The sequence below is a fragment of the Megascapheus bottae genome, chromosome 7 (assembly GCF_031878675.1).
Source record: "Megascapheus bottae isolate mThoBot1 chromosome 7, mThoBot2.hap1, whole genome shotgun sequence".
Classification (NCBI taxonomy): Eukaryota; Metazoa; Chordata; class Mammalia; order Rodentia; family Geomyidae; genus Megascapheus; species Megascapheus bottae.
This window is the reverse complement of record NC_143515.1, coordinates 54,641,742-54,669,719: the sequence shown is the minus strand read 5'-3', so window position 1 is coordinate 54,669,719 and position 27,978 is coordinate 54,641,742. Positions and strand designations below refer to the sequence as shown.

At 43.5% G+C, this 27,978-nt stretch overlaps 1 protein-coding gene across 1 annotated transcript; it reads right to left on the bottom strand.

Moving 5' to 3' along the window:
* Positions 1-5: 5 nt before the first annotated feature.
* On the bottom strand, positions 6-27,757 carry Abcg5 (ATP binding cassette subfamily G member 5). The gene is made up of 13 exons (XM_090336161.1): positions 27,612-27,757; positions 26,871-26,992; positions 18,477-18,613; positions 18,299-18,397; positions 14,355-14,487; positions 12,946-13,085; positions 12,126-12,255; positions 11,457-11,670; positions 11,165-11,370; positions 9,882-10,020; positions 5,580-5,765; positions 1,828-1,940; positions 6-559 (listed from the first exon to the last, which is right to left on the bottom strand). Exons 1-13 carry the CDS (start codon positions 27,755-27,757, stop codon positions 366-368), a joined length of 1,959 nt encoding a protein of 652 aa, XP_090192287.1. The 3' UTR covers positions 6-365.
* Between the last annotated feature and the right edge of the window lie 221 nt (positions 27,758-27,978).

The following is a 27,978-nucleotide window of genomic DNA, read 5'->3' as shown; positions in this document are numbered from 1 at the left end:
CCCTCCAGCATCTGTTATTATTCGTGAAAACATAATTTTTAAGTTGGCTTTTTTTTGTATTTAGAACAAGGAAAGCAAATAGCCAAACTAGTCTCCTGAAGGTTTATGAATGATCATTATTTCATTCTTGGACCAGCTTGGTCACAATTTCCAAATACCCAGTGTCCCACAAGCTGGAATACCAAGAGACGTGAAGCACTTCCATTGCATTCAAGGCCTGTGTAGATCCAACAGTCACAAATGGAATCCTACTGGTTCAAGACTTAAGGTCCATCAGGAAGAAATCCATGGCTTTCTTATTTCAGACATTCAAAGCAGTTATGCATAGTTAAGCTTAAGTTCCATTTTCCCAGTGATATTCTTTACTATCTGCTAATGAGGTAATCTCTTATTTTAAAAACAACTATTCCTAGGATGATAAGAACTGGGATAAATGAATATAAAATCAAAAAGTTTGCGGTAAATCTGGATGTTGCACCTGGGAAGGATCCCTCAATGTATTGAATTCCTTCAGTAATGGCACACATTGGATTAGATATCACAGAAGTATTTGAGCTGCCTGTCAAAGAGAAGATTGACAATGTCAGGCATGGTACATAATTTAACCAACACGTGTTTCCCTACTGCACATTGTTTTTTTTTGTTTTTTTTTTTTGTTTTTTTTTGGTCACTCATGGAGCTTGAACTCTGGGCCTGGGTGCTGTCAGAGCTCTTCAGCTCAAGGCCACCACTCTACCATGTTGAGCCACAACACCACTTACGGTTTTCTGGTGGTTAAATGGAGATGAGTTTCATGGACTTTTATGCCCAAGCTGGCCTTGAACCATGATCTTCACATTTCAGCCTCCTGAGTAGCTAGGATTACAGGTACGAGCCACCGGCACTTGGCTCATAAAGTTTGTTTTTTTTTAACATTTAAGATGTTTAGTTGCCTAACATATGACATTTTAGACAATATGGAATTTGCAAGAGTGAATGTTCTGGACCCTGTATTCACTTAAAAATAGAAAAGTGTTTGTTTCAATTTTGAATATGGATTCATTACCATATACCTGGTGGAAAATGATCATTTAGCACCTATTCTAAAGTAACTGATGTTATTGTCTAAACATATTTTAAGCAACCAGTAAAATTCTGCCATGTTCTTCAGTTGTCTTTGAAATAGCCATAAGGTTCTTTTCAAGACCCTCTACTCTCTTTTGGGATAACTTTTGCCATCAAATTGGCTGTACTCAGCTGTTTCGTATGTATATTGGAGAACAAGAAGCCACTTTAGCCTGCCTCAGTATGTTCCATACATACCAGAACTGAGTCTATCTAGAATACTCTTAGTGTTTACTTTGGAATATAAGGCCAATCACTTTCCTGATAACATAAAAGCTATTGATCCTTGAAAAGAGACTAACTTGACCATTGCTTATCTTTAAAAAAAAAAAATAAGAAAAGTCGGGTGCTAGCAGCTCATGCCTGTAATACTAGCTACTCATAAGGCTGAGATCCGAGGATCATGGTTCAAAGCCATCTGTGGCAGGAAAGTCTGTAGCACTATATATCCAATAGACTCACAAAATGCTGGACGTGGAACTGTGGCTCAAGTGGTAGAGTGCTAGGTGGGGAAGGGAGTGGGTAACAACAGCTCCAGGACAAATCCTAGTCCCTGAGTTCAAGCCGTAGGACCCAAAGCAAAAAAACATAATCAGAATACATTAGGCTGTATTTCAAAATAATATATTTATTATAAACTAATACATACATTCCCTGAGAATACTTCCCTCAGATAATTGTTTACTCTGAGTAATATTTAATATTCCAAAATTGAATACTTACCACAAGTGAAATTCAATCCATAGAATTCATTGACTACCAAAATCTCAGAGCAATATTTTTGGAATGTAAAATAACCAAAGACTTTAAAAGGCATGGGCATTGCTTCTATGTTTCTTAAAAAGAAAAAAAATGAAATTCAGCAGGTTCTAGTAAATAGATTTATCAAATGGGAAAAACAAAAACCAACCTTATTTTATGTTCCCCCTCTTCCTACCTCCCTCCTTCCCTCCCCTGGGGCTTGAAGTCAGGGCATGGGCACTGTCTCTGAGCTCTTCTGCTCCAGGCTAGAGGCTAGCACTCTACCACTTTGAGCCATAGCTTTACTTCCAGTTTCCTGTGGTTAGTTGGAGATAAGTCTCATGGACTTTCCTGCCTGGGCTGGCATTGAACCACAGTCCTCAGATCTCAGCCTCCTGAGTAGCTTGGATTACAGGCCACTGGTGCCCAGCCTTATTTTGTTTTCTAAGGAAACATAATTTTCTATGTCTTTTTTTTTTTTTGGTACTAGGGATCGAACCCAGGACATTGCACTTGCTAAGCAAGTGCTTTGCCACTGAGCTACATCCCAGCCCATAATTTTCTATCTCTATTACAAAAATTATAATTACTATAAAAATCTTCGAATAAGTGATAATATAAATATTGTTCAGAAATAACATGTTAACAGTTTAGTGATATACATAGGTGTGTGTTTATAGAAGTTTATATAAATTGCATTAGATTTTTGATGCTCTTTTCCCCCAGGCTTATCTTAAGCATCCATCTACGTTAGAGACAGCACTTTGCAATTTTTAACCACAGCTTAGTGGTCCAGTAGAGAATGACCTAACAGCCCTCTCCTGCATGGCTGGTTTCTAATATTTTTGTAAGCACTTTTTATGTAAACATATAATACACATGTAATACATATTACATTGAAGGAGGTGAGTAAATGGAGAACTAAGATGTTGGGTATGAAGTGAAAACAAATACCAGGGGGACAGGATGCAAACAGCAGGCAGATACTTATCATGTCAAGGAAACATGGTTTCTCTCTGGTCTATGGAGAAGCTACATGTTGACACTTTGTGGTCCACTATGTAATATCTCTTGGTCAAAAATACATGTATTCAATACTTTTTATTTGCAAAACTCTTATTCTAGAAGATTTTAAAATGTTTCATGTGCAGAGTGTCCTGGCTACTGAGGAGGCTGCGATCTAATGATTGCAGTTCAGAGCCAGCCCAGGCAGGAAAGTCTGTGAGACTCTTATCTCCAGTACATTACTCAGAAAAAGCTGGAAGTGGTACTGTGGCTCAAGTGGTAGAACAGTAGGCTTGGAATAGAGGAGACTCAGGGATAGAGCCCAGCCCTGAGTTCAAGCCCTCAGACCAAGCAAAAAATAAAAAAGAAAGAGACTAATGTTTTCAACAATCTCTAAAGAACTCACAGGAATATATATGTCTGAAGCCGGGCATGGTGGCTCACACCTGTAATCCTAGCTACTCAGGAGGCTGAGATCTGAGGATCAGGGTTCAAAGCAAGCCCAGGCACAAAAGGACCTGAGACTCATCTCCAATTAACTCTAGAAAATGGGAAGTGGGGCTTGGCTCAAGGGTAGAGTGGTAGCCTTTAGCTGAAGAGCTCAGGGACAGTGTCCAGGCTGAGTTCAAGCCCCATGACCCACAAAAAAAAAAAAATATATATATATATACATATATATATGTCTTTAAGACTATATGCACAGTAGTAGACTATTTCTGCTAAGAAAATACTAATATGACCATTCCATTTTTATATTTCATGGTTTTTCTTATTTCATTGTTGGGGTGATTTAGAGGGGTTGCATCTACATTCATCAGGTGGTGAGTACATTACTTCTTGAACATTGTTATCCTTTCCCATGTTTTTCTCTCTTTCTCTCCCGCTGATTTTGTTCTTGACTTAATCCCAAATAATATCTTCCCTTCCAGATCTCAATACTTTCAGTCTGGCACTTTTCTTATTTTCTTTTAGTGATGGGGTTTGAACTCCGGGCCTCATATGTGCTAGGCAGGTACTCTACAACTTGAACTACATGTCTAGCCCTAGTTACTTGCAATTTTCCAGGGCACAAAATCAGTGAACCACATTGAGAGGCTATTATGAATTTCATGAAGAGAAAGGCTAGTGCAGGAAGGTAGAGAGGTGAGAGGCACAGGCCTGCCAGTCCTGCACTTTGTGCTAGGTAGACCTGTAAGGCTAGAACCCAGGATTTAAAGGGAAAAAGAGAGAAATGAATTTGGATCTAAAACAAGTTTCAGGTCCTTAAAATGCATTGGCATTGAATAATCATGAGAAAGGTAATGCTGAAGTCATTGCTATAAGAAAATTAATACTGCATCAGTAAGGAGGAGGGATTAAGAACAGAAAAAAAAAATTCAAGTCTAGTGATTCAAGCTACTTGGAAGGCAGAGATCAGAGAATTGCACTTCAAGGCCAGGCCCAGCAAAAATGTTCTCTAGTTTACATCTCAACCAATGGCTAGGAACAGTGGCATGCCTTTATTATTTCAGCTTTAGGGGAAGCTTCCAGGCAATGGCATACATGTATCCCCAGTGACATGGAGAAATGCAGAAGGATCACAGCTCAGGGAATCCCAGGACATAAAATGAGGCCTTACCTTGAAAATAACCATTACCAAGAAGGGCTATAAAAGGTGGCTCTAGTGATAGAGCTCCAGGCTAGCAAGTGTAAGGCCTGAGTTCAAACCCCAGTACAAGATTTTATATACAGATAGAGAGAGACAGACAGACAGACAGAGAGACAAACAAAGAAGGTGGGCTTTCAGAGACAACTACTATAGTCACGGGACCAAAGGACAAGATTTGTACAAGTAAGTGGCAGAGAGAAGAAACCAAGGGAAACTCAGAGAGGAAAATCAGACCATATCTTACACTTGGGATCAGTTTGATGGGTGCCTTCTTCTGAGATACTGAGACACATGGGAAAATATCTTTCTTGACCTACACTTAGCTCACTTTGCTTTGAAACATTGTTCATCTTGTGTTTTCACATGGATAATCTCATTTAGTCCTTATGCTCTCTTGAATTAGGGCCAGCTGAGTTAAGAACCTGCATTTTATAAGGAAGGAAACTAATTTAGATAAAAAGGGCCTAGCCGGTAGAGTGCTTGCCTAACATGCACGAAGACCTGCGTTTGATTCTTCAGTACCACATACATAGAAAAAGAAAGCCAGAAGTGGTGCTGTGGCTCAAGTGGTAGAGTTCTAGCTTGAAGAAAGCCCAAGGACAGTGCTCAGGCCTTGAGCTTAAGGCCCAGAACTGTCAAAAAAAATAAAGAAATTTAAAAAAACAAAACAAAACTTGGGCTGAGAGGTTGGCCTAGTGGTAAAAGGGCCTAGCTCATGATCATGTGACAGGCATGCCATGAAGTTTCTAGTTCCCATCAGCCTTCTCCAGGAAGTCACATGCATCACAGGCATTGCATGGTGTACCTTGAGCAAAGTCAAGTGTGAGCTGAATATCTTACTTGAGAGTTAAACACTGTAAATGTGAATCATCAATAATATGCTTACCTTGTCATTTCCTGATGCTCAATAAAGGACTTTTTATTGAATGAATGCAGAAGCTTCAAAGTCTAAAGCAATAAATGATCAGCAAACAGTATAAATATTTTATACTGTAAGATAATTAGCTCTCCTCTGGGATTCCTTTACAGGAATCATATCAGATGATCATTAACAGCAAATCATACCAATCCAAATCCTTACCTGACGAATCCAGATCCAACAAGCAACCCAGAAATACTCAGCAAAGCCACTACGCTGTTGGCAATATTTGGGTTTTGGATCATGCCAAGTACTACAAGAGTTAGCAATTCACCAATCAAGTGTGGAGCCAACATAGCAGCAGAGAAATATACAAATCTGGAGAATTCAGGGGATAAGCCCAGTGTCCTAGAAAAACAGAATGTCTTTAGTTTCTTCTCTCAAGATGCATTGGATTCATAAACTGCTCTGCTGAATGGCAACCCCTTTGTACAACTACTTAAAGAAAATTTAAAATAGCTTTTAAAAAGACAAATGCTTATACTTGCCTTCTATGAATAAACCTGGGGTGGGGCCAGGAGTTTGGCCTAGTAGTAGAGTGCTTGCCTAGCATGCATGACGACCTGGGCTCCATTCCTCGGGACCACAAACATAGAAAAAGCCAGAAGTAGTGCTGTGGCTCAAGTGGTAGAGCTCTAGCCTTGAGAAAGTCCAAGGACAGTGCTCAGGCCCTGAGTTCAAGGCCCAGGACTAGCAAAAAAACAAATAAGAAAAAGCCCCCAAAAAGCTGGGGTGGTAGGTGGGTGGGAAGTGTCAGCAGGAAAAATTCAATTCCCTTTGTAAGGCCTAAAGAACTTACATTATTGCTAGCATTGCTTCTCTGACTGCCCCTCAATGAGTGGCCTGGGATAGTCAGTCAGATGTGATAAGCAGACCTGTTGAACGCTGAGGGTCACTTTATAAATAACTGTTTTACCTCATACCACTCCCACTCAACACCAATGGCTGACACAACGTGCTACTCAGTCTCTCCTTCCTGAACTCCATCATATTCTGTGGGATTAATGCCAGCCTGAAAATCTCACCGCTTTCATTCTTCCTCCGCTTTCTACTGCCAGTTCTAGACTATCTGTCTTTTATGCTAATCAATTGGATCTTTATTTCCCTGGGCACTCTTCTTCTGTATTCCTTTTACCAAATTATATTTTACTAGTGACCGCATGCATTAAATGACCAGTAGACTTTATAGAGTAAGGAAAGCAAGCATTCCTCAAAGCTGTCCTTTCTTTTATGTCATGACATTTGTTCCACTTTGAATTCTCTTCAGCACTGTAGTCTTGTGGCTTAAAAATGATCCTTTTAGTGCACCATAAAATCATCAAAGTAAGAGAACATTCTTTCTATTTTCATCCACCATGACTTTTTGATAGAAGTATATATGATACTGGCTTGAACTCAGGGTTTAAGTGCTGGCCCATAACTTTTATGCTCAAGGCTAGTGTTCTACTACTTGAGCCATATTTCTACTTTAAGTACCATGGAGCCAGGTGTGGTGGCTCACACCTATAATCCTAGCTACTCTAGAGGCTGAGATCTGAGGATCCCAGTTCAAAGCCAGCCTGGGCACTAAAGAAGTTCATGAGACTCTTATCTCCAATTAACCATTAAGAAACCAGAAATATTGCTGTGGCTTGCGGGGGAGGGGTAAGGCAATAGCCTTGAGCTGAAGGGCTCAGGGCCAACAAGAGTTCAAGCCCCACGATCCACCAAGAGAAAAACAACAACAACAACAAAAAAAAAAACCCTCAACTTCCAGAAGTTCAGATTATGAAAATACCTCTGTAATAACGGCCTTCTGTCTTCATTTTCCCAAATGTCTCTACCTCATATCCTTCTGTCATTCTTTGCCTCAGCAGTCACCCTCTCTGCTCTCTTACCACTGTGACCAGGTATGTGTTGAACTGGGCATTTGCCATGGTAATTGGGCCCACTCTGCTATTTGCCTTAAGGTGTTCTGGGCCCAGCTAAGTTTTTGTCTTTGCATCTTGGGTGCCAGTAGCACATCATGGCTGATATAAACCTCAACTTTAAATTGTCCCCTGCCTCCTGTAGTGCCCAGTAAGTAATTTGTTACTATTTTTATGCTGTCTCCCCTCCCCCTTGGTTCCCAGTCTTCCCACCTTTCTTTGTCCAATGGGATCCCTAGCACATCCAGGATCCTATGTCACTCAGATTTCCCTGTCCCTGAGTCCGCTCTGGAACCTTGGTCTGTGACCTAGACACTTTTGGACAGATCTTCATCTACTCACATCTAATTTTTGTTTTGTTTGTGGTGCTGAAGGTTTAACTCAAAACCCTGGACATGCATAGAAACACTCAACTACTGACTTTCTTTCAATTCCTTACATTGTCTTAATATCACCCACTCCTCAGATTGCTACATCCAATTGTATGTTCTTATAGCATCCTACATGCAATGTGTTCAAAACCAAAACCAATCTTAGGAAGAAGATGTGGTACTTTTACACAATGGAACTCTATCTGCCATCAGAAAGAATGACATCGCCCCATTCATAAGGAAATGGAAAGACTTGGGGGAAAAAATCATATTAAGTGAACTAAGCCAAGCCAGACCCAAAGGAACATGGACTCCATGGTTTCCCTCATTAGTAATAATTAGGACAGGACTAGGACTCTCCTAGCGGAGGATTACAATAGCTTAAAACCTATTATATAAGGTCATATAGGATGAGACTACGTGAAATGAATTCTAGGATATGGAAACAAGAGGTTTTTCTTGTGTGATTGTTGCTCTTAATGTACTATGTCTTTTTTTTTTTGCCCTTATGGTTAATCTCGTGTTGTTACTGTATCTGACTTTGTTATCTAGTGTATTGTATATACATTTATTTGTAATGGGAAAGGAAAGGGGAGAATACAAGATGATTAAGAGGGGGTACAGGGAGGGAAATGGGGACAAAAACATGAGAGGTAGTATCAATGTTTGAAAACTAATGCACCTACTACCTGACAAATGTAATTGTAACCCTTATACATTATCCCAACAATAAAAAAATTAATCAGTGTGAAAAACAGGAGGAATATAATGGAGGGGTAAGCTTTAGCAAAGTGCAATATACACATATATGGAATGATCACAGTGAAACTCGTATCACTAGTATATGATGATTAATAAAATTTAAAAATACAAGACATGTGAAAGGGTATCAATGTATGTGAATTAATGCACCTTCTATCTGGCAAATATCATGTAACCCTTTTACTAATTACAATAAAAAAAAGAAAAAAAAAGAAAACTTAAAAAAAATTTTAAAAATAAAAAACCCAAGCACCTTCTTTTCCTAGCCTCCCATCCTCTCAGATTAAAGACTCAAGAATTAACAATTGACATTTCTTTATTCCAGCAAATCTGTTAGGTCTCTGAGTCCATTTGATTCTACTTTCCCCAAACAAGTTCCACCACCCTCTACCCACTTGTGGTGCCAAGATCATGTGTATACTAGGCCAAACTCAACCACTGAGATGCCAACCCCTCTACCCCATCCCAACAATTTCCTTTTCTATTCACACTGCTGTTCTCATTTGGGGCCCTCTCCATTCACACAGATGGCTGTAGAGAGCCACCTAATATCTCTCCCTATGTCCCATCTGCTTCAAAGTAGATACCAGACTCACCCTCTAAGACTCTGACACAACGAGCCATTTCCTGGTTCTGACTTCTCTCCTGTGTCTCATTATGAATATGCTCCAGCAAAATGCTTCCTCTCAGTTAAAATTTCAGAATGTGCTCCTATAGCATGTGCAGCAGGCACATTGAATTCATTCAGCCTGAACAGCTATCTGTGTTTTATCCTCAGTGCACAGAGATGCAGCTTGTTCCCGGGAGTCTGTGAATAAGAGGGCTTTACTCAGCCCACTTGGAAGGCCATGTGCTCCCTACCATTGCTCTCCACTGAAAATTCATCCTCCTGTCATGATGAATGGCCTTGTTCCTCTCATTCTCCAAGTAAAACCATCTTCTAGGACTGGGCCTCAGCACCACTGCCTGGTACAAAGTGCTAGGGCATTAGTCTTGAGCAAAAAGAGCTCTGGGACAATGCCAAGGCCCAAAGTTCAAGCCCAAACAACTTCATACTCCTAAATTCGAGTTCCACTCCAGCTTGCCACAGCCTAGGCAAAACAATACTGAATGTGCCAGGGCCTCAGCTTCTGGACAGCCTTCCTCTCTGAAACAGCCCCTGCTGGGAACATGGCACCTATCCTCATGCTAACTTGCTCTTAACTCCTGTAAAGCACTCAGCTGAGTTACTGTATTTGTAATAAAATACATATGCTAAAAGATACAACACTGGATTAGATATTAATGGGCAAAAATATAGGTTCTCCAGAGCACACAGAGCACCCTGGAATCACACCCCCCACTTTACCCCCAGAGCTCTCCCTCCACACCTGTTCCCCTGGCCTCCATGGCCCTGTGTGACCTCAAGTCCCCTGAACTCTTACCAGTAACACACAGTGCTGAAGAGCACGGTGGCAATGATGCTGAAGGGGAGGATGTGCAGCACATAGGCCAGCAGCATCTGCCACTTGTGGTACAGGCCCTCCTGGCTCTCCTGGTCGCTAATGGCTCGAAGTACAGGAACTGGCATGGAAAGCAGGTTCCAGAAGTCAGTCACCACACAGCTGAGGGAGGGAGGGCTAGCCCAAGCTGAACTTGAGGTCTGTCAGGACTGGATGGTTGAGGATGAGCTAGACAGGTATCCTAGTCATAGAAGCAGGGGACCTGCTACCCGGAGCACAATAAATACTCCCCACCCCAGAAATCTACACTCCACTTGAATTGCAATATGGTTGGGGAAGAAATCAGAATTTATGTACTTCTCTCTAATGGGGGCAGTTGTCACCAATTCTAGAAAAACACTTGTGAAGGGATATGAATGAATGCCTTGCACTGTGTTCTTTCTCTGTTCAGGATGTTGACTCCCGCAGCAGCCTGCATTTTCATGGTCTTTCTGAGGTTCAGAAAATCCTGGTGACATGGAATTCTCTTGTTCTTCATTACCAACTAGGACAAAATTGTTTGCAAACCTTTCATCCTTTCCTCTTGTTTCTTGAACTTAGTACTACATCACCTGTCCATTTCCTTATCTTAACAATAATACCAGACAGCTATGTGTTTTTTCTAGATTCCTGATTGGAAAATTAGGCACTGGCTCTTTTTTTTTTTTTTTTTTTTTTTTTGCCAGTCCTGGGCTTGAGCTCAGGGCCTGAGCACTGTCCTTGGACTTTCTCAAGGCTAGAGCTCTACCACTTGAGCCTCAGCACCACTTCCGGCTTTTTTCTATGTATATGGTACCGAGGAATCGAACCCGGGTCTTCATGCATGCTAGGCAAGCACTTTAACCACTAGGCCAAACTCCCGGCTCGGCACTGGCTCTTTTAATATAGGCTCCAAATAATGGTATAATCTTGGTCCAGTTAACTGGATCCCCAAAAGCTGTGTATTCTGTTACCCAAGGTGAAATACTAGGATTGATCTTTGGAAGAACTCTCCCCAAATTTTCCCCAGCTCCCCACTTGAGAGTTTTGTTTCCCTGGATCCTAAGACCCACAGCAGGATCCATATTAATTTATTTTTTCCCAAAGAGAATCGGAAGGGATCAGGTTTTGCTAAAATTAAAAAATGAAACACACATGGGATGGTGAAGGCTTTGCAAAATGATCACTAGAGGAGGCAAGAAATTTTCAGGGAAAGAAAAGCATACCTCCCCCACATAGGCACTTACACAGATTCACAGCATTCAGCATGCCTGTGTAGGGGGTGGCACCCACAAACTGGTACAGCAGACCCACCCGGTCCTGGATAGCACCTTTTAGCATGTGGTTCTGGACCCGTAGCAGGAAGAAAATGACGAACAAACCCATGATCAGATTCTGAATGAGACGCATAATTACTTCCTGCTTATTTCTCATTAAGTTTCTTGTCACTCTCCTGAAAACCAAACAATGCTATTTTAATGTCTTTGCAATCATTACTGGCAAATGTGTAAGCCTTCCTTACATCTCCAAGGCTCTTACCTCAAGAGGACACCCAGCTTACAGAGGGCTCCAGGAGGGTCTTTGGTTTTGAAAGGAACCATGGGTAGGGTTTTCAAGTGTTTTGTTTGTTCAATGTTCTCCAAAGTTTTCTGATAGATTGACGATTCTCTGAAGGCGGCTTCAAACATCTGGACTCGCTTGTAGGTTTCAATTTCCCGTTCTTTGCTTTGGGTATCCACTGATGTCAAGTCCACTAAAAATTTCCCCCCAAAAGAACCCATATGTTTTTAAATGCACACACAAACACAATCATTGATTCAGGAGTACTAGCCATATTACTTCATTCTATCAGAATAACCCTTGTTGATAGTGTTGTCACCTACAAAATCAGGATATCCTAAAGCTACCCAGCAATGCCATGAGAATCCTCTGTGGGCTGCCTAAGAGAGTTCAGATGCTATTTAACTTTTCTCTAATAAAGTAGGATCATAATAATCATTTTATGAGAGAGCCTTCATCTCCTTCTGACATCCCTCAATGGCAAGTTAATTAGTTCACAAATTAATTCTCTTTAAAAAAAAAATCCCCAAACGCCAAAACACCATTGTAAATCAAAGCACACAAGAGCTCATGTGAATTTAGGCAGATGTCTGAAGTAAGAAAAACTAAAAAACCATTCATGATGGGGAATGTGAAAGGAAAACTTACTGTAGAAGTCAAAAGGGTTGGAATGTTCAGGACAAGGATAACCACAGCCATCGAAAAATTCCAGCATTTCTACCGGTGTACCACAGAAAATCAACTCTCCATGGGTCAGGATGGCAATTTTGTCAAAGTACTAATCAGACAACAGAAAGTGGTAGTGGGTTGTTAGGTCTTCGTCAATTGAGTCTTTGATTCCCTAGAATATGTATCCGCACTCTCCACGAGTCCATTGGAGATACTTGGAGTGTGTCTTTGTGTACTTACCAGCCAAGAGTCACCTCTGTGAATCATGCATCATATTTGGAGCAGAAAAGAACTACTGGCCATAGGTTTAAGCCTTACCACTCAGACAGTGACCTCTAGGGTATTGTGGGTTTTTTTGTTGTTGTTTGTGCTTAAAATCGCAGACCCTTATCTATGAAAAGCAAATCACAGCGAACAGCAAGACAGTGGAGGGATCAAATGAGATGCTATTAGGAAAGAAATCTGTACAATCTTGTAGGAAAACACAGCCTTCCGAGCCAACTGGCTTTGAAGAACAATGGGATGGATAGCTTTGCTCTATTTTGAGTCATTCTAAATTTTACAGTTTTCCTCTATCAAGTGGATATACTGTTTTCTTAGGGGACTGCCTTGTAGGCTAAATGAGCTTGAGTGTTAGAAAGCATCTGGCCCATGGAAGGGGCTGGAAGGAGCAAGTTTCATCCTTCATCCTTTCCAAATCAGGGCTGTTGTCTCCAAATGCCTGAGTATGCACCTTTGCTGCCCACCATTCCCAGATTAACACACCCTTGGGCTGACAGGACAAGAGGCATTCTCTTACCTGGAAGAGCTCAGAACGAGGCTGATGGATGGTAAGGATCACAATGCGGTCCCTTCGAGCCAGCTCTGCCAGGAGGACAACTATCTGATTTGCAGTCATACAGTCTAAGCCTGTGGTTGGCTCATCAAACATCATGACCTCTGCCAGCAAAGGAGAGGCAGATATCTCAGCCACTGCCCAGCAGGCTCTGTGCTTCAAACTCAGAATTGGGACTTGTCCTCTATTGACCTGCCATATCCCCATCCATGTGTGTGTTGAGAAGTAGCTGGAACCCAAGGGGAAGGACCCAACTCAGCTCATATCTGGAGATAGGGTGACAACCAGATTAGGCATCCTACTTGGGATTGTGGACTCTGGGATCCATACAGGGGACAGTGACAGAGAACAAGGACTGGCAGGAAACTGGACAAGCAAATAGCAAAGGCTTGCAGGGGGGCAAGTGGGTAGCAGAAGTCCATAGTGAATGTCTCTAAGGCCACATGGCCAAACTTGATCACAAAGTAGTCCAGGTCATTTGGAAGCATGATCTGGAAGTTCTTTATGGAGGCCTAAGAGACTGACCATGAAAATCAAGCACTTAGGCACCGTCATTTTCACTCCACAAAGAGAGTTTGTTTTGCAGCAGAATCAGCCCGTGGTTGAACCCCTGTTGAACACAACTCAGGATAGTCTTGTTCATTTTGAAGGCGGAACTTAATCCTCTGATTCTACCTGTCTGTTCCTGGAAGGATTACAGTCATTTTCCAAGCGCCCTGGAATCCTAAGACATTAGTCTCCTTGAGAGAATCATATTGGACTTTTTTCAAGACTATAATCTTAGCTACTCAATAAGCTGAGATCTGAGGATTGCAGTTTGAAGCCAGTCCAGGCAGTCCGTGAGACTCATCTCCAATAAACTACTCGGAAAAAGCTGAAAGTGGCACTGTAGTTCAAGTGGTAGAGTGCTACCCTTGAGCACAAAGAGGCTCAGGAATGGTGCCCAGGCCCTGGCTTGGAACCCTGTGACCAGCCAAAAAAAAAAAAAAAAAGCAAAAGGGGGGCCTATCTTTAGACCACATGGAACATAAAAACACAAATGTGATATTTCTAAGTCAAGAGGGTAATTGTACCAATACCACTTAACCTATGAAAGAATTCTGTCCCAATAAACCCATAGGAAAGTAAAAAGAGCATTACGTCAAAAACACTCTTAATATATCTAGCCTACCAGATACTGTAGTCTGTCAACACAACATTGTAGACTCCATTGTTTCTCTTGGGGCCCTGCGGCCAGGTGGGCGCTGTGGCTCCTGCCACTGCTATCATCATTGCCCTTTCCCAATGGGAACTATGAAGAAAAGCCTCAAGCACCTGCAGACATATGGTAGATGCCCAGGCTGCAGCTGGTAGCAAGTCTGCATCCCACTTACTGGGATCCTGGAGAAGCTGGGCGGCGATGGAGACCCGGCGTCGCTCACCACTGGAAATTCCCCCAAAATTATAGTTGCCAATCAGTTGGTCTGCCACGTGACTCAGACTCAGCTCTGTCATGACTGCCTCTACCTAGAGGAGACACAAAGCCCAACATGCTCTGGCTATTATTGCAATTCAGAGACTGAAGAAGACCCCAGAGAAGCAGTATCTCCCCAGAGTGCAGCAGTCACTTTAAGACCCTCCATACTCTGGGAAGATCAAGCCTGTGACAGTAAAATCCAATTTGGTTTAAATCATAATTTAAGTGCATGTATCTAATTTAAATATTTCTCTCCTTAAAATACCTAGAGCAACAAAACAAATAGTTTCTTCGTGCTTCAGGGAAATTCAGTAGGAAACATCCTACTTTCCAGTGTTGAAGCCAATGTAATACAGCAAATTTCCCCAAAGGCTTAGTTAAAACATAGTCTATTTTGTAAGAGTTTGTACTTTGAAACTTTATTATCATAAATGTTTTCCGTGTTTAAAACCTCCAGTTTGATTTGAACTGAATCCAGTTTTCCTTCGGTAACCTGAATAAGTCTGAGAGTCTCCTGTGGCTTTGCATCAAAGCACTATAATCCAGCTACCAAAAGTAATTAAAAATCACTCCAATCTTTTCTTGAATCTCCTTAAGGACTTTAAAGGGAATCCACAATTTATAATCCACAGACACACTTTTTAATATTCCCTTGTCAGTTCTCCTTAGCCTACTCTATCAGTAGATCCAGGAAACCTCTGTCCCCTCTCTTCTTTCTCTGTCCCATACTGTCCAGCAGCTTGGCTGACATCTGGCACAGAAACCTGAAATAAGACAGGAAAGAGACAAGACCCCGTGCCATGTATAGTGCACTGTATATTGTAGGGTGTGACTAGTCCGCCTGGAATGTCCCTACAGTACATATGACTGAAGGGCACAAATTTCCCCCTGGAGATTAATCATCTTCTGCCTTGGCTCATCACCAGGTTCTGTTTCTGTAAAGGAGCCTCTGCCTAGAGCTTCCCCTGCTGCCCTAAATGCTATTCCCAGCTAGGCAACACTCCCACTTAGTTTAAACCCCTCTCTAGGCAACCAGCACATCCCTAGTAGTCCAACCCCCCTAAATAAGTCTATACAGACTCCGTGATTACTGAGAGTTCAGTGTGTAGATTAGAAGCTCCTCTGGGCCCACTGGCATAACACATTTGAATGCATCTACTTCTCCAAGTATTTTGCTACATTTCCCAACAGTCTCTTCAATCTTTTCATAACAATACTAATAACACCAAAAATGTTCTTTACTGATTTTCCAATCAAGAAAGCCAGCCTTCTCCTCCCTCTCCCTCTGTCCTTTCTCCCTAGTGAAATTGCACTCCTTTCCCAATGAAAAAGGAAGTATATTACACAAAAAACAAAACAAAACCAACACATTGCGCCAGACTGGAGAAAAGTTCCCGAAGAGACAGGACTCCCAGGATAGATGAAGCACTGAACAAAAGAAGGAACATATCTGAAATAGTACAAAGGAATAATGAGAAAGCAAAAATGCATAAACACACTAATGTGATCTGGACAAAAGAAAGGATTTCTTCTTGCCATTAAAGTAGAAGAGTTTTGTTTGACATGACTGAGTTGATGTGCTCACCAGCCAGTGAAAATTCCTTAACTTCCTTCATCTCTGCAACATCAGAAAAGGAATGAGCTTTTCCTTTGGGAATCAAGGAGACATTTATTTATTCTGTGGAATCAGAGTCTTCGGCTCCGTGCTCTCTCCATGCTCTGTACTTTCACATAATCTGATCTGTTCCTGACATTCACTGCAGGATAGACGCATTACTACTGTTTTGCTTTATAGAAGGGAAAACAGATTCTCAGAGAGCTCTCTAACTTGGCTAAGGCCATGTTACTAGAAAAGGACAGAACTGGAACTGAAAGCAGGATAATCTTGGCTCGGGTGATCTAGGAAACACAAGGCTTCCTCACAGCCCAGCATTCATAGCCCTGCTCATGTGAACTCTATTTGACTCCAGGTTCCTCTGAAGACTGAGGAGATGGACCAGGCTGTCTCCTTCTCTCTCGTTAGCACTTCTACCATGTCTCTAAACCACCACATCACTGCCTTGTACATTGTGCGTGGGGCCTTCTCAGAAATCTCAAGTAGGGCCAACCCTGTGCTATCAGGACATTTGGTGCCTGCCTGGAACAGGCAAAAGGGCCATTCAGTAGGTGCACATTTGCCATCAGTTCATTTCAAGGAGTTGATGGCTTTTTCAGATTCTTTCAATTGGGTTCGTAATCCATTTATATTGTGCACCCTAAGAATTTGTTCATGACTCATTTCTCCCATTCAGATATCAGTGGGGAGTTGACAATGCAGCTGATGGCAGAGTAGTTGCCTAACATGTACAAGGCCCTGGGTTCATTCTCCAGCACTGCAAAAACAAAATAACCAAGTGGGGCTTCCTCCTCCCAATTTGAGACATAATAATACTAAAACAAGAAGAGAGAAAGCTTCACAAGGGTTGTGTGGCCCAGCTTTTCATCTGCCATTGATGGTTGGGGTCATCAAGCTATATGGCTGGAGCTTCCAGCAGGCTGAACTCTCAGGTCCTTTTAGACCACTGGGAGACCCAGGGAACATGGTGGAGCTCAAGGGCCTGACTTAGTGCCTTGGTGCTATTCTTTAGCTCTTTTGTTCAAGGCTAGTGGAGCCTCAGCTCCACTTCCAGCTGTTTGCTGGTTAATTGGAGATAAGAGCCTCATGGATGTTCCTGCTCGGGCTGGCTTCCAACTTCAATCCTCAGATCTCAGCCTCTTGAGTAGTAGGATTATAGATGTGAGCCACTATCACCCTCCACGTGTCAGGCTCTTGATCTGCAAGATAAGGTAATGCCTTCCTCACAGAGCTGGCAGGAACGAAAATGAGCTCTGCCAATTACCAGCCAAATGCCACAGCTGAGCATAACCTGGTGAGAGAGAAGGACTCTTGTGAAACCTCTGAGCACTTAAAAACAGCTCCAGGGATAGAACCAGGGCCAGGCCTCACTCTGAGGCTGAAGGTCCTTCTCACAGATCAGGGCCCTCACTAGATGAACGCTATCTCCAAGAACTGTCAGGGAAGAAGCCTGCATATTCACCTAGGGCTGCAGAACCCACAAGCCCGCTTCTCAGGGAGCTATGGCTCTGCATGTGGCCTGGCTGTCACTGTTTGTCACTGTTCCCCACAGTCCAGATACAAATGAGCCATGTTTCCAGCTAAAGCCACAGGGGGACCTGTACCAACTTTCAAAATAGGTGTATGTTAGAAACACATTGGAGCCTAGGAAGAGTTTCCAATTTGGTGGTTTTATCACTAATTTAGTTTGGTTTTATTCAAGAAATAAACAGAGAAAAAGTAGTGGGGGAAAAATAACATCTGTTCAGACACAGACCTTGAAGAGGAGTAGATTAATAGCTAAATTTCCACAAGTTAAAAGAAACAGGTGGACAGGGTGTGTTGTTGGCTCAAACCTGTAATTCTAGCTACTCAGGAGACAGATCTGAAGATAGACCAGGCCCACAGAAAAGTCCACGAGACTCTTGTTGACAATTCACTTGCAAAAAGCCAGAACACAGGTGTGGCTCAAGTAGTAGAAGCCCCAGCCTCAAATGAAAAAGCCAGGCAAGGAGAGCACGAGGCCCTGAGTTCAAGCCCCATTAAGAGAGCAGGGAGTGGTTTACAGAGTGGGGTGGGGGTGGGGAATTAATTTCGTAGTGCAGGCCAAACACTGTCATCAACCTATCATCAATACTTATCAAAATTCTGAATATTTCATTCTTTTTCATTTCACACTGAGTATCTAAAGCCAGTGTAGGGCACACCTCTGGTTGGACAAGAGACCCTTGAAGCGAGGTCTAACCCCAGCGTCCGGCCGCACCCACCTTCTTCTGGAAGAAGTCCGCGGAGCCTTGGCGGATGGCCAGCATCGCAGTGTAGCGCAGCGTCTCGCGCACGGTGAGGTTGCTCAGAAACGTGTCACTCTGCAGAAGAGGGGGACATCAGCGCCGCCCCTCCAGGCCCCAGGGCGGTGGCAGGCCCGGGATGGGGTAGGCGGCCCACCTGCAGGACGTAGGAGAAGCAATCCTGGAACTGGTCCCTGCGCAGCGAGCGGCCGTTCACGCACACCTCCCCGACCAGCGACCCTGTGCGCCGCAGCCTCCCCGAGATGGCGTCCAGCAGCGTGGTCTTCCCCGAGCCTGGGGGCAGCAAGGGAAGGCCCTGAGGACCCCCGCAGAAACCATGGTGGCCCAGCGTCCCCAGGCCTTGTGTGGAGGCAGAGATCCCGCTACGGGACCCCGATTTGTGCTCTGGGAGTCAAACTCCCAGGCCACAAATAAATGTGTGCGCGTGCACGCACACCTGCCAGCTGAACTTGGTAACAAGGACATACTCCAGAGCTGAAGATGCTCTGTTCACTCTGTGTGTGTGTGTGTGTGTGTGTGTGTGTGTGTGTGTGTGTGTGTACTGGGGCTTGAATTGTTTGTCTTTTTCCCTCAAGGCTGGTACTTTATACCACTTGAGCCACAGCTCCACTTTCAGCTTTTTGCTGAACGAGATCAGTCTTATTGAAGGTACCTCAGCTAACTTCAAACAATCCTCAGATCTTAGCCTCCTGAGTAGGTAAGTCTACAGGCTTGAGCCACTGGCCCTGGTAAATTTGGGGTTGAAAAGGAAAACAACAAAATCTGAAGAAAAAAAGGCAGGGATCTTGAAAAACATGGGCTCCTAGAACATCCTATTTCCTTTTTTTTTGTGGTCCCCTGGGACTGCCCTGGTGTGCCTGAATGTTGGTGACACTACTTAAGAGTCTTGTTGACAAAGTGTTCTGTGAGTTGGCAGTCTCACTCAGCATCCCCTTTTGGACTTGTCAGATGTGTGGAATCTCAGGCCTCAGCCCAGACCTACTGGACCCAACTCTGCTTTTTAAGAAGATCCATGGATGACTCCTATGATACGGTTTGAAGAGCGCAGACACAGAGAGTCTTTTGGGGAAAATCAAGCTGGCCTTAGCCAGCACCAAGAGCTTCACTGAGGAGGCTGGGAGTTTGGCCTAGTGGTAGAGTGCTTGCCTAGCATGCATGAAGACCCGGGTTCGATTCCTTGTACCACATATATAGAAAAAAAAAGCTGGAAGTGGTGCTGAGGCTCAAGTGGTAGAGCTCTAACCTTGAGAAAGTCCAAGGACAGTGGTCAGGCCCTGAGCTCAAGCCCAGGACTGGCAAAAAAAAAAAAAAAAAAAAAAAAAAAAGCTTCACTGAACCAACTGCCTGCTGCTTGAGGTAACTCAAGGTCATCTCAAGTTTCTCTGTTTTCTTTTGTTTTTATTGTTCCTAAGATTTGAGATTGGGGGAAGCCTCTGGGATTAGAAGCCAGCTGATGATTATTCTCAGTCAGACACAAATTTAGCATATACCCTAAGAATTTCGGGAAACAAGATAGGCCTTCTGGGCCTTTCCTGCCCAAGAGTGCTGAGCAGATAGTTAGTAAGAGATGACAGGCAGGAGTTTCTGAACTGCCTGAGAGTCAGTGAATTCTACTGAGGCTAAAGTGGCCTAAGACAGGATCTTCTGTATTATAAAGAAACTGCTTACTGCTCTGAAGAGGTTAAAAGACTAATGAGTCCCTTCTCCCATCATCTTTCCTAACACCTAAACTCAGAACTAGCCAAGCATGTTCAGTTAGACGTCACGATAGGAAAGAAAGGAGAATGAATTATAAAGACAAGAAATGTGACTTTCAACTGCCAATATGATCTTTGGTAAAAGGAACCACACATGAGACCAGACACTCCCAGGCCCTACATTTCTGGGATCTAATCTCTGTCAGAAGATCTAAATAAATGTGTCAACAGCTTCTCTACTTTATTAAGAGATCACTACTACTTTCTTGTTATCAAATTCAGTGGATAGATATCTGTATTGTCTTTCCCTTTAGGATCATTTTAAGTTGCGTTCTACCCTCCTCCCCCCCCCCCTCACACACACACACACACACACACACACACATCATTTTTTTTTTTGTCAGTCCTAGGCCTTGAACTCAGGGCCTGGGTACTGTCCTCGGGCTTTCTCAAGGCTGGGAGCTCTACCACCTGAGCCACAGTACCATTTCTGGCTTTTTTTCTATGTATGTGGTACCAAGGAATCGGACCTAGGTCTTCGAGCATGCTAGCCAAGCACTCTACCACTCGGCCAAACTCCTGGCCCCTCACACACACCATTTTAATGTTATTATTCCCTCTTATATTCCATTATAACTGCTTCATCTTAGCATACTGTGAGAGATCCTCAGAATTCTGCCCTGGATCTCCCCATAACACACATTTCTCTCTGAGCAATGTTAAATAGCAGCTAGCTAACCCATGTAGGAGAAAGTCACCTGGAAACCATACTTAGCCCCACTTGATCCATCAGATGACTAGAGCCCCAACATCCATCTATCTTCATAAGAAACAGCAAGACAACTACCCAGCCAAATCACTTTCAATATTCTGACCCAGCACAACCCTGAGATATAGCAAACGATACTTTGGGTTTTGTTTAAAAGACATTAAGTCTAGGGATATTTTCAGTTTTTTTTTCCAGTCCTGGGGCTTGAACTCAGGGCCTGAGCACTGTCCTTGGCTTTCCCAGCCACGTTTTCAAATTTTGAGATTTCTAAGTCTTTTAAACATGGCTGAAAATTTCATTAACTCATCAATGAGGGAAGAAGCAGGATGACAAAGCTCATCCAATAAAAACTGATATGTATAATCATTGGAGAAAAGAAGTTGGAACAGGGGCTGGGAGTTTGGCCTAGTGGTAGAGTGCTTACCTAGCATGCACAAAGACCCAGGTTTGATTCCTCAGTACCATGGTACATAGAAAAAGTCAAGTGGTAAAGTGCCACTTGGCACTAAGGATAGTGCTCAAGCCCCGAGTTCAAGCTGCATGACTGGCAAAAAAAAAGTTGGAATAATATAACAAAGTCAAACACAAACATGGCTGGTGTCTTAAGGGTGAATAGAACTCTATCTTGTAAGATTAAATTCCTCCAATAGAACAGAAATAAGTTGCAATTATTTTAATTTCTCAAGAAGCATTCAGTCCACAATCTGGGCTCCAATCAGTTACAAGTAGTGAGTCATATAAATCAGCATTCTCTAGGCATGGTAGCTTACCTTAAGCAGACTTGCTTTAGTTCACCATCTACTGAAACTTTGAACTATATGCTATCTTTTCCTCACTAATAAAACATAATAGATACTGCTGCTTAGCATGAGAATCATGGAATGAACTCATGTCATTTTGTAAAACAGTATGACCAGTCCATAGATTTATTTACTCATTTGTTCCATAAATATTTATATACTATCTTCTTCTGACCTTGTTCTAGATGTTAAGGACACAGCAGGGGAGGAAATACACAAAAACCCTGCCTCGGAGGAACTGTGGATTTTTGTAAAAGGACAGATGCTATCATAAAATCATGATTAGGTATAGCATAAGAAATCAGCCTAGGGGCCCGGGAGTTTGGCCTAGCGGTTAAAGTGCTTGCCTAGCATGCACAAAGACCTGGGTTCGATTCCTCGGTATCCCACATACACAACCAAGCCGGAAGTGGCAGAGACGAGACACAACCAAAAAAAAAAAAAAAAAAAACCGGAAAAGTGTCAGAGACAAGACTGCCACGGCGACAGAGAGCGAAAGAAGCGAGCTGAGCTGAAGTGAACAGAGCCCAACCGAGTGGGGGCCGGAGCGAGCGGGGCCGGAGCGAGCAGGACCGGAGCGTGCGGGAGCGAGCCGAGCCAGAGCCAGCGAGGCCGGAGCGAGCGGGGCCAGAGCGAGAAGGGGCCGGAGCGAGCAGAGCCAGGAGCAAGCGAGAGCTGGCCGGGCCGGAGCGAGCGGGGCCAGAGCGAGCGGGGCCTGAGCTAGAAAGGGGGCCTAGCCGGGCCGGAGCGAGCGGGGCCAGAGCGAGCGGGGCCTGAGCTAGAAAGGGGGCCTAGCCGGGCCGGAGCGAGCGGGGCCGGAGCGAGCGGGGCCGGAGCTAGAAAGGGGGCCTAGCCGGGCCCCGCAGCGGGGCCAGAAAGAGAAAGGGGCCAAAAAAAAAAAACAAAAGAAATCAGCCTATACCCCCAAGGTTTATCTTTTTTTTTTTTTTTGAAGACAAAATAGTAAGCCTTTTATTTTCCTGTTTTGCAAATAAATCTGAGTTGACCACTCCTGGGAAATTAGTCAAAAAGACCAAATCCCATATTATCTTTTTTTTTTTTTTTGCTAGTCATGGACTTGAACTAAGGGCCTGAGCACTGTCTTTAGGCTTTCTTAAGGCTAGTACTCTACCACTTGAGCCATAATATCACTTAATATCACTTCTGGCTTTTTCTGTGTATGTGGTACTGAGGAATCAAACCCAGGGAGTTGTGCATGCTAGGCAAGCACTCCACCACTAGGCCACACTCCCGGCCCCAGTCCATACCCCTAGATCAAGAGCCTTACCCTGTGTTTGCCCTCTGTGCAATGCACAAAAAGCATGACACTGCTGTGGGGTAAACCTCTGGAAAGGGTGCTATGTCCACCCTTCCTAATTCCATATAAGGAGTACAAATAAAAAGCAATACAGGGGTAACTCAACTTTTTAACCTTTAAAGAGCATATTCTATTTATTAAAAGGAAAATCAGAATGACCTTGAATGCTATGGTACATACATATAATTTTTTTCTTAAAATGAAAATAAGAGCTGGTCCCTAGTGGCTCATACCTGTAATCCTAGCTGCTCAGGAGGCTGAGATCTGAGAATTATAGTTCAAAACTAGCCCATGCAGAAAAGTCCATGAAACCCTTCAATTACCCACCAAACAGTCAGAAATGGAGGTATGGTTCAAGTGGTAGCCATGAGGGGATAAGTTAAGACCTAGCACCCAGACCCCGACTTCAAGCCTCAATACCAGCACATAATTAAAAAAAAATAGTACCTGGGGCCAGGAGTTTGACCTAGAGGTAGAGTGCTTGCCTATCATGCACGAAGACCCAGGTTCAATTCCTTGGTACCACATATATAGAAAAAAGTCAGAAGTGGTGCTGTGGCTCAAGTGGTAGAGCTCTAGCCTTGAGAAACCACAAGGATAGTGCTCAGGCCCTGAGTTCAAGCTCCAGGACTGGCAAAAAAATAGTACCAGAGGGGAGGGAAACGGGTACCAAGACATGTGAAAGGGTATCAATGTATGTGAATTAATGCACCTTCTATCTGGCAAATATCATGTAACCCTTTTACTAATTACAATAAAAAAATAAAATAAAAAAAAAATAATAATAAAAAAAGAATCTCACAGATTTTAGTGCTCAAAAAAAAAATAGTACCAGAACAAATAAAATGGAAATAAAGACAGGAAACTTCAGAAAAGTGATATGATAATAACGTTTGTGTTCCCTTAAAATCTATATGATGAAATCGTCACTCCAGGTGATAGAATTCAGAGGTAGGTGAAATTAGGGATGATAACATGCAGAGCCCCGCTGTCAGGGCTGAGATTCATGCCCTTATAAAAGAGGTTTCCCAACTCTGAGATTCCATCTCACCTAGGTAGACTGACCCACATTTTGAATTCAAAATACTAGTGGGGATGTGAGAAGAAAGGATCACTATTGCACTGCTTGTGGAAATGTAAATTAGGATAACCACTCTGAAAAGCAGTCTGGAGTTCCTCAAAAACCTAAACATAGACTTTCTCTATGACACAGTCCTCTATGACTGAGGCCTCTGCCACAAACATCATGGACCAGGATATAAGGACACTTGTACATTCATGTTCACTGCTGCACTATTCACAATAGCCACGACATAGAAACAACCCAGATGCCCCACAATAGACAAATGGATCTAAAACATGTGCTACCTATACACAATGGAATTTTACACAGCCACTGGAAAAAATAAAATGTCATTTAGAAGAAAATAGATGGAACCAGAACAAATCATGTTAAATGAAGTAAGCCAAGATCAGAGAGACAAATGGCATATGTTCTCTCTGATATGTGGAAAATTGATCTAAAATGTACTGATATAACAAATTACATGGGATTCTGGATATCTACAATGAGATCAAAAGAGGATAACCTTAGGAGAGACTCTCAACGGGGAAATGCCCTAGCACCTCTTCATATTCATATAAAATATAGATACTGAAATGAGTTCCTAAGATCTGGAAACAAAAGACTTACCTTTTTTCCTCTCTTTTTTCTTCTTTTTCTGATGATTCTGTAGTCTTTACCTTATATATGGTGTTTCCACATATATATCTTTGTGAGGAGGAGAGGAAGGACACAGAACTCAAGGAAAAGGGGTGAAAAAGTACAATAGACTGATGAACTACACAATCCATGGGTAGATACAGGAGGACGGGAATGGGAGCGAGTGAGGGAACAGGTGACACGGTATAAAAGTAAATGTACTTATTCCTGACTCAGTAAATGTAACCCCTCTATATATCACTTCTATAGAAATAATAATGTTTAAAAAGAGGTTTTGTCTTTTACTTGGAGAACTTAGGCTATTTCGGAGGAAACCACCTCTTGTCACCCACAAACTTCAGCTCCTTGGTCCTACACTTCCCATCCTTGAGGACGGTGAGAAATAAATCCTATTGTCTGGAAGCCACCTAGTAGATAGCCTTTTGTTATATAAACCCCAATGGAGTAAGGCAGGCCGTGAATTCTTCGTCATGTCATCTTCACACACTACTGCTGCCAACCAGCTGTGCACCTGCTGTGATGGATGAGTTGTCATGGATTCTATTCTCTGGGTACAAAGAGATATAGCCCATTTTCTGTCACTTTGAACAAAATACTTGAGCCTGGATACTTTGATATATAAAGAGATCTATTTAGCATACAGTTTTTGGAAGTTCAAAATAGGGCGGCGTCCCTCAACTGCTTCGCACAGGGGACAATTTTCTGGCTGTATCACACTATGACAAATGGCATTACTGCAAGAAGACCGGTCAGTGGACCAGATCACATGGTAAGACAAGAAGTCCAAAGGATTCAGGAACCTGGTTTGCTCTTTTTATAACAATTCCTAACTAACTGTAGTCCTGCAAGAACTAGATCAGTCCCTTGCCAGAACAGTGCCCCCAATGGCCCAATCATTCCACCAGGGCCTACCGTTCAAAGATTTCAACATCTTCTACTATGTCCATACTGGAAACCAAACCTCCAGCACAGAATCTGGTGGTGGTAATGACTCCTATCTAACCAGTACCACAACTAATTTCCACTCCAGACTTACAGTCCTGATCTCTACTTAGACAAATACATGGGGACAGTGGCAGTAGCTGTCAATTGTTGGCAAGCAGAAGCCACCCACTTTGTCAGAATCCTTCATCTGAAGACACTAGAGCAACACAGAGTAGATCCCCCCTCCAGGGCAGTGCCTCTCCTCCCCAGCACTTGGCATTGTTAGTGTGGCTCTCCCAGGAAAATTACCCTGGCCACAGAAACTGCTTCACCAACTGTAATAATACCCCGGGGACACAATGGCTGTCTGGTACAAGGACACAAAACAAAACATAGGACTCAGCCTTAAATGTAGTGAGCTCTGGAAAAGAGGAGTACACGGCAGGAAGAACAGGAATATGGCAAATATATTAAAATTTGATAAAGCCAGATATTAATTGAACCACACCCCCCAGCCTTTTTGTGTGTGCTTTAAAAAAAATTGGGTCTTGCATTTAAACCTGGGCTGGCCCAGATTATGACCTTTTTTATGCTTCCTTCATAGCCGAGATGATAAAGAGAATGAACACACTCAGTTTTGTATTACTTGAGATGGGAGGGGGGCAACTCACAACATTTTTGTCCATTCTGACCTTGTACTGTGATCTTCCCATACCTTGCCTTCCAAGGAACTGTGAGCTGTTACACCTGGCTTAATCTCTATTCTTGATTATTTGAAGTTCATCATAATGAGAAAAGAAAAAAAAACCAGTGAATCAAATATGAGATTTTTTTTTAACTCAGGGCACTGTCCTTGGACACTTTTTGTTCAAGGCTAGCACTCTGCCACTTGAGCCACTGCGCCACTTCTGGCTTTTTCTGTGTAAGTGTTACTGAAGAATCGAGCACAGGACTTTGTGCACACTAGGTGAGCACTCTACCACTAGGCTATGCACCAGGTCATTAAATATGAGATTTAAGAGAGCTTTTTTCTTTTTTTTGCCAATCTCTGAGGAGGAGGAAATTGTTTGCTGGACGACTGTATGTGTTAGCTACTGTCCCAGGGCTCTTTCTATACTTGGAAATATGGATTCACCTACAGGGCTGGGAATATAGCTCAGTCGAGTTCTGGCTTAGCATGCATAAGGCCTGGGTTTGATCCCTGGTTACCATGCACACATTTCTCGAATGTGGCACTTAGATGAAGTCAGAGCCGTTGCCTGAGCCCTTACTGAGAATGGAGTGCATTCACACACTTACCTGAGCTCCCCAAGATGCACATTATCTGCCCACTCTCGATGTACAAGGAGATGTCCTTGAGGATCTGCCTAGTCCACCGCTGCCAGCAGGTTCTGGTGTTCCACCAGTGCCCCACTCGATTGCTTTAAAGAAAAGCCCACAAAGGCAAAGGCAGCATGGAGTCCTGGAAGGGCCCCCACCTCTGTCCCCAGTACCGATCCCCGCTCTGCTCCTCACTGGTTATCTGTGGACAGGTTCTCAATCATATTTCAGCATTGGTGTCCTGCTGTTAACCTGGCTGGGCAGTGGCTACAGGTGCCCACCACCCCTGGAAAGTGCCAGCCAGCAGCTGCCCTGAAGGAAAGTTGTTTGTCTGCCTGGCAGCAAGATACTACATAGGTCATGTTGATTCCTACCCAGGTTTCATTCCATCAGGTGCCGGGCCTCCATGCTTCCTCCTCCCCATCCATACAGGGAGGTGTGGACAAGCCAGAGAAGGAGTGTGGGCAATGGGAAGGGGTGAGAGGATGCTGGGGCCGGAGACCAGGCAGTTGTATGTGTGGGCTCTGCTCTGAGCAAGAGGAGGGCATACACCATTGTTCCTCATGTCCCAGTGGCAGCCCTTCCCCTTCTCCTCTCACCACCCATCTACTAAAGAGGCAGCACAAAGCCCTCTCCCTACCCCAACTGTGGTCCCCTTCGTGGAGAGAGGCAGAGTGGGGGACGGGGAGGAGGCCAGGCTGGGCTGTGTGTTTGCCTTACCTGATGCTGTAGGAGACATGGAGGACGCCCAGGCTGTGCCGAGGCTCCGAGGCTCCTTCAGGAACTTCCTCTAGGGAGTTCTGGGAATTTCTGTTTACTTGGATTGTGTTGGTCCCAGCTTGGGTCACAAAGGGGAGCTCACTCATGGCCAATAGATAGCAGAGCAGGTGGATTTTCTGGTGGCCTGACCCTCCCTGAAGTGGCTTCACCCGAGTGGCAGAGCGCCCCTCCTGTTCCCTTGCCTGGCCCTGAAGTTCCTCGGGAGGCAGCAGGACAGGAACGTGGCCACAGATGCCATTATCTGATGTACCTTTAGACAGAGTGCTCTTATCTTAGCAGTGGGCAGAACTGCTAGGTGTGCTTGTGG

Coding starts and splice junctions, on each gene's coding strand:
- Abcg5 (XM_090336161.1), bottom strand. CDS start 27,757: ATGAGTGAGCTCCCCTTTGTGACCCAAGCTGGGACCAACACAATCCAA. Junction 10,021..11,164: donor GCTGAATGCTGTGAATCTGT/GTAAGTGCCTAT, acceptor TTTCCATGCCAG/TTCCTGTACTTCGAGCCATT. Junction 5,766..9,881: donor TTCAGCACTGTGTGTTACTG/GTAAGAGTTCAG, acceptor CTGTTTTTCTAG/GACACTGGGCTTATCCCCTG.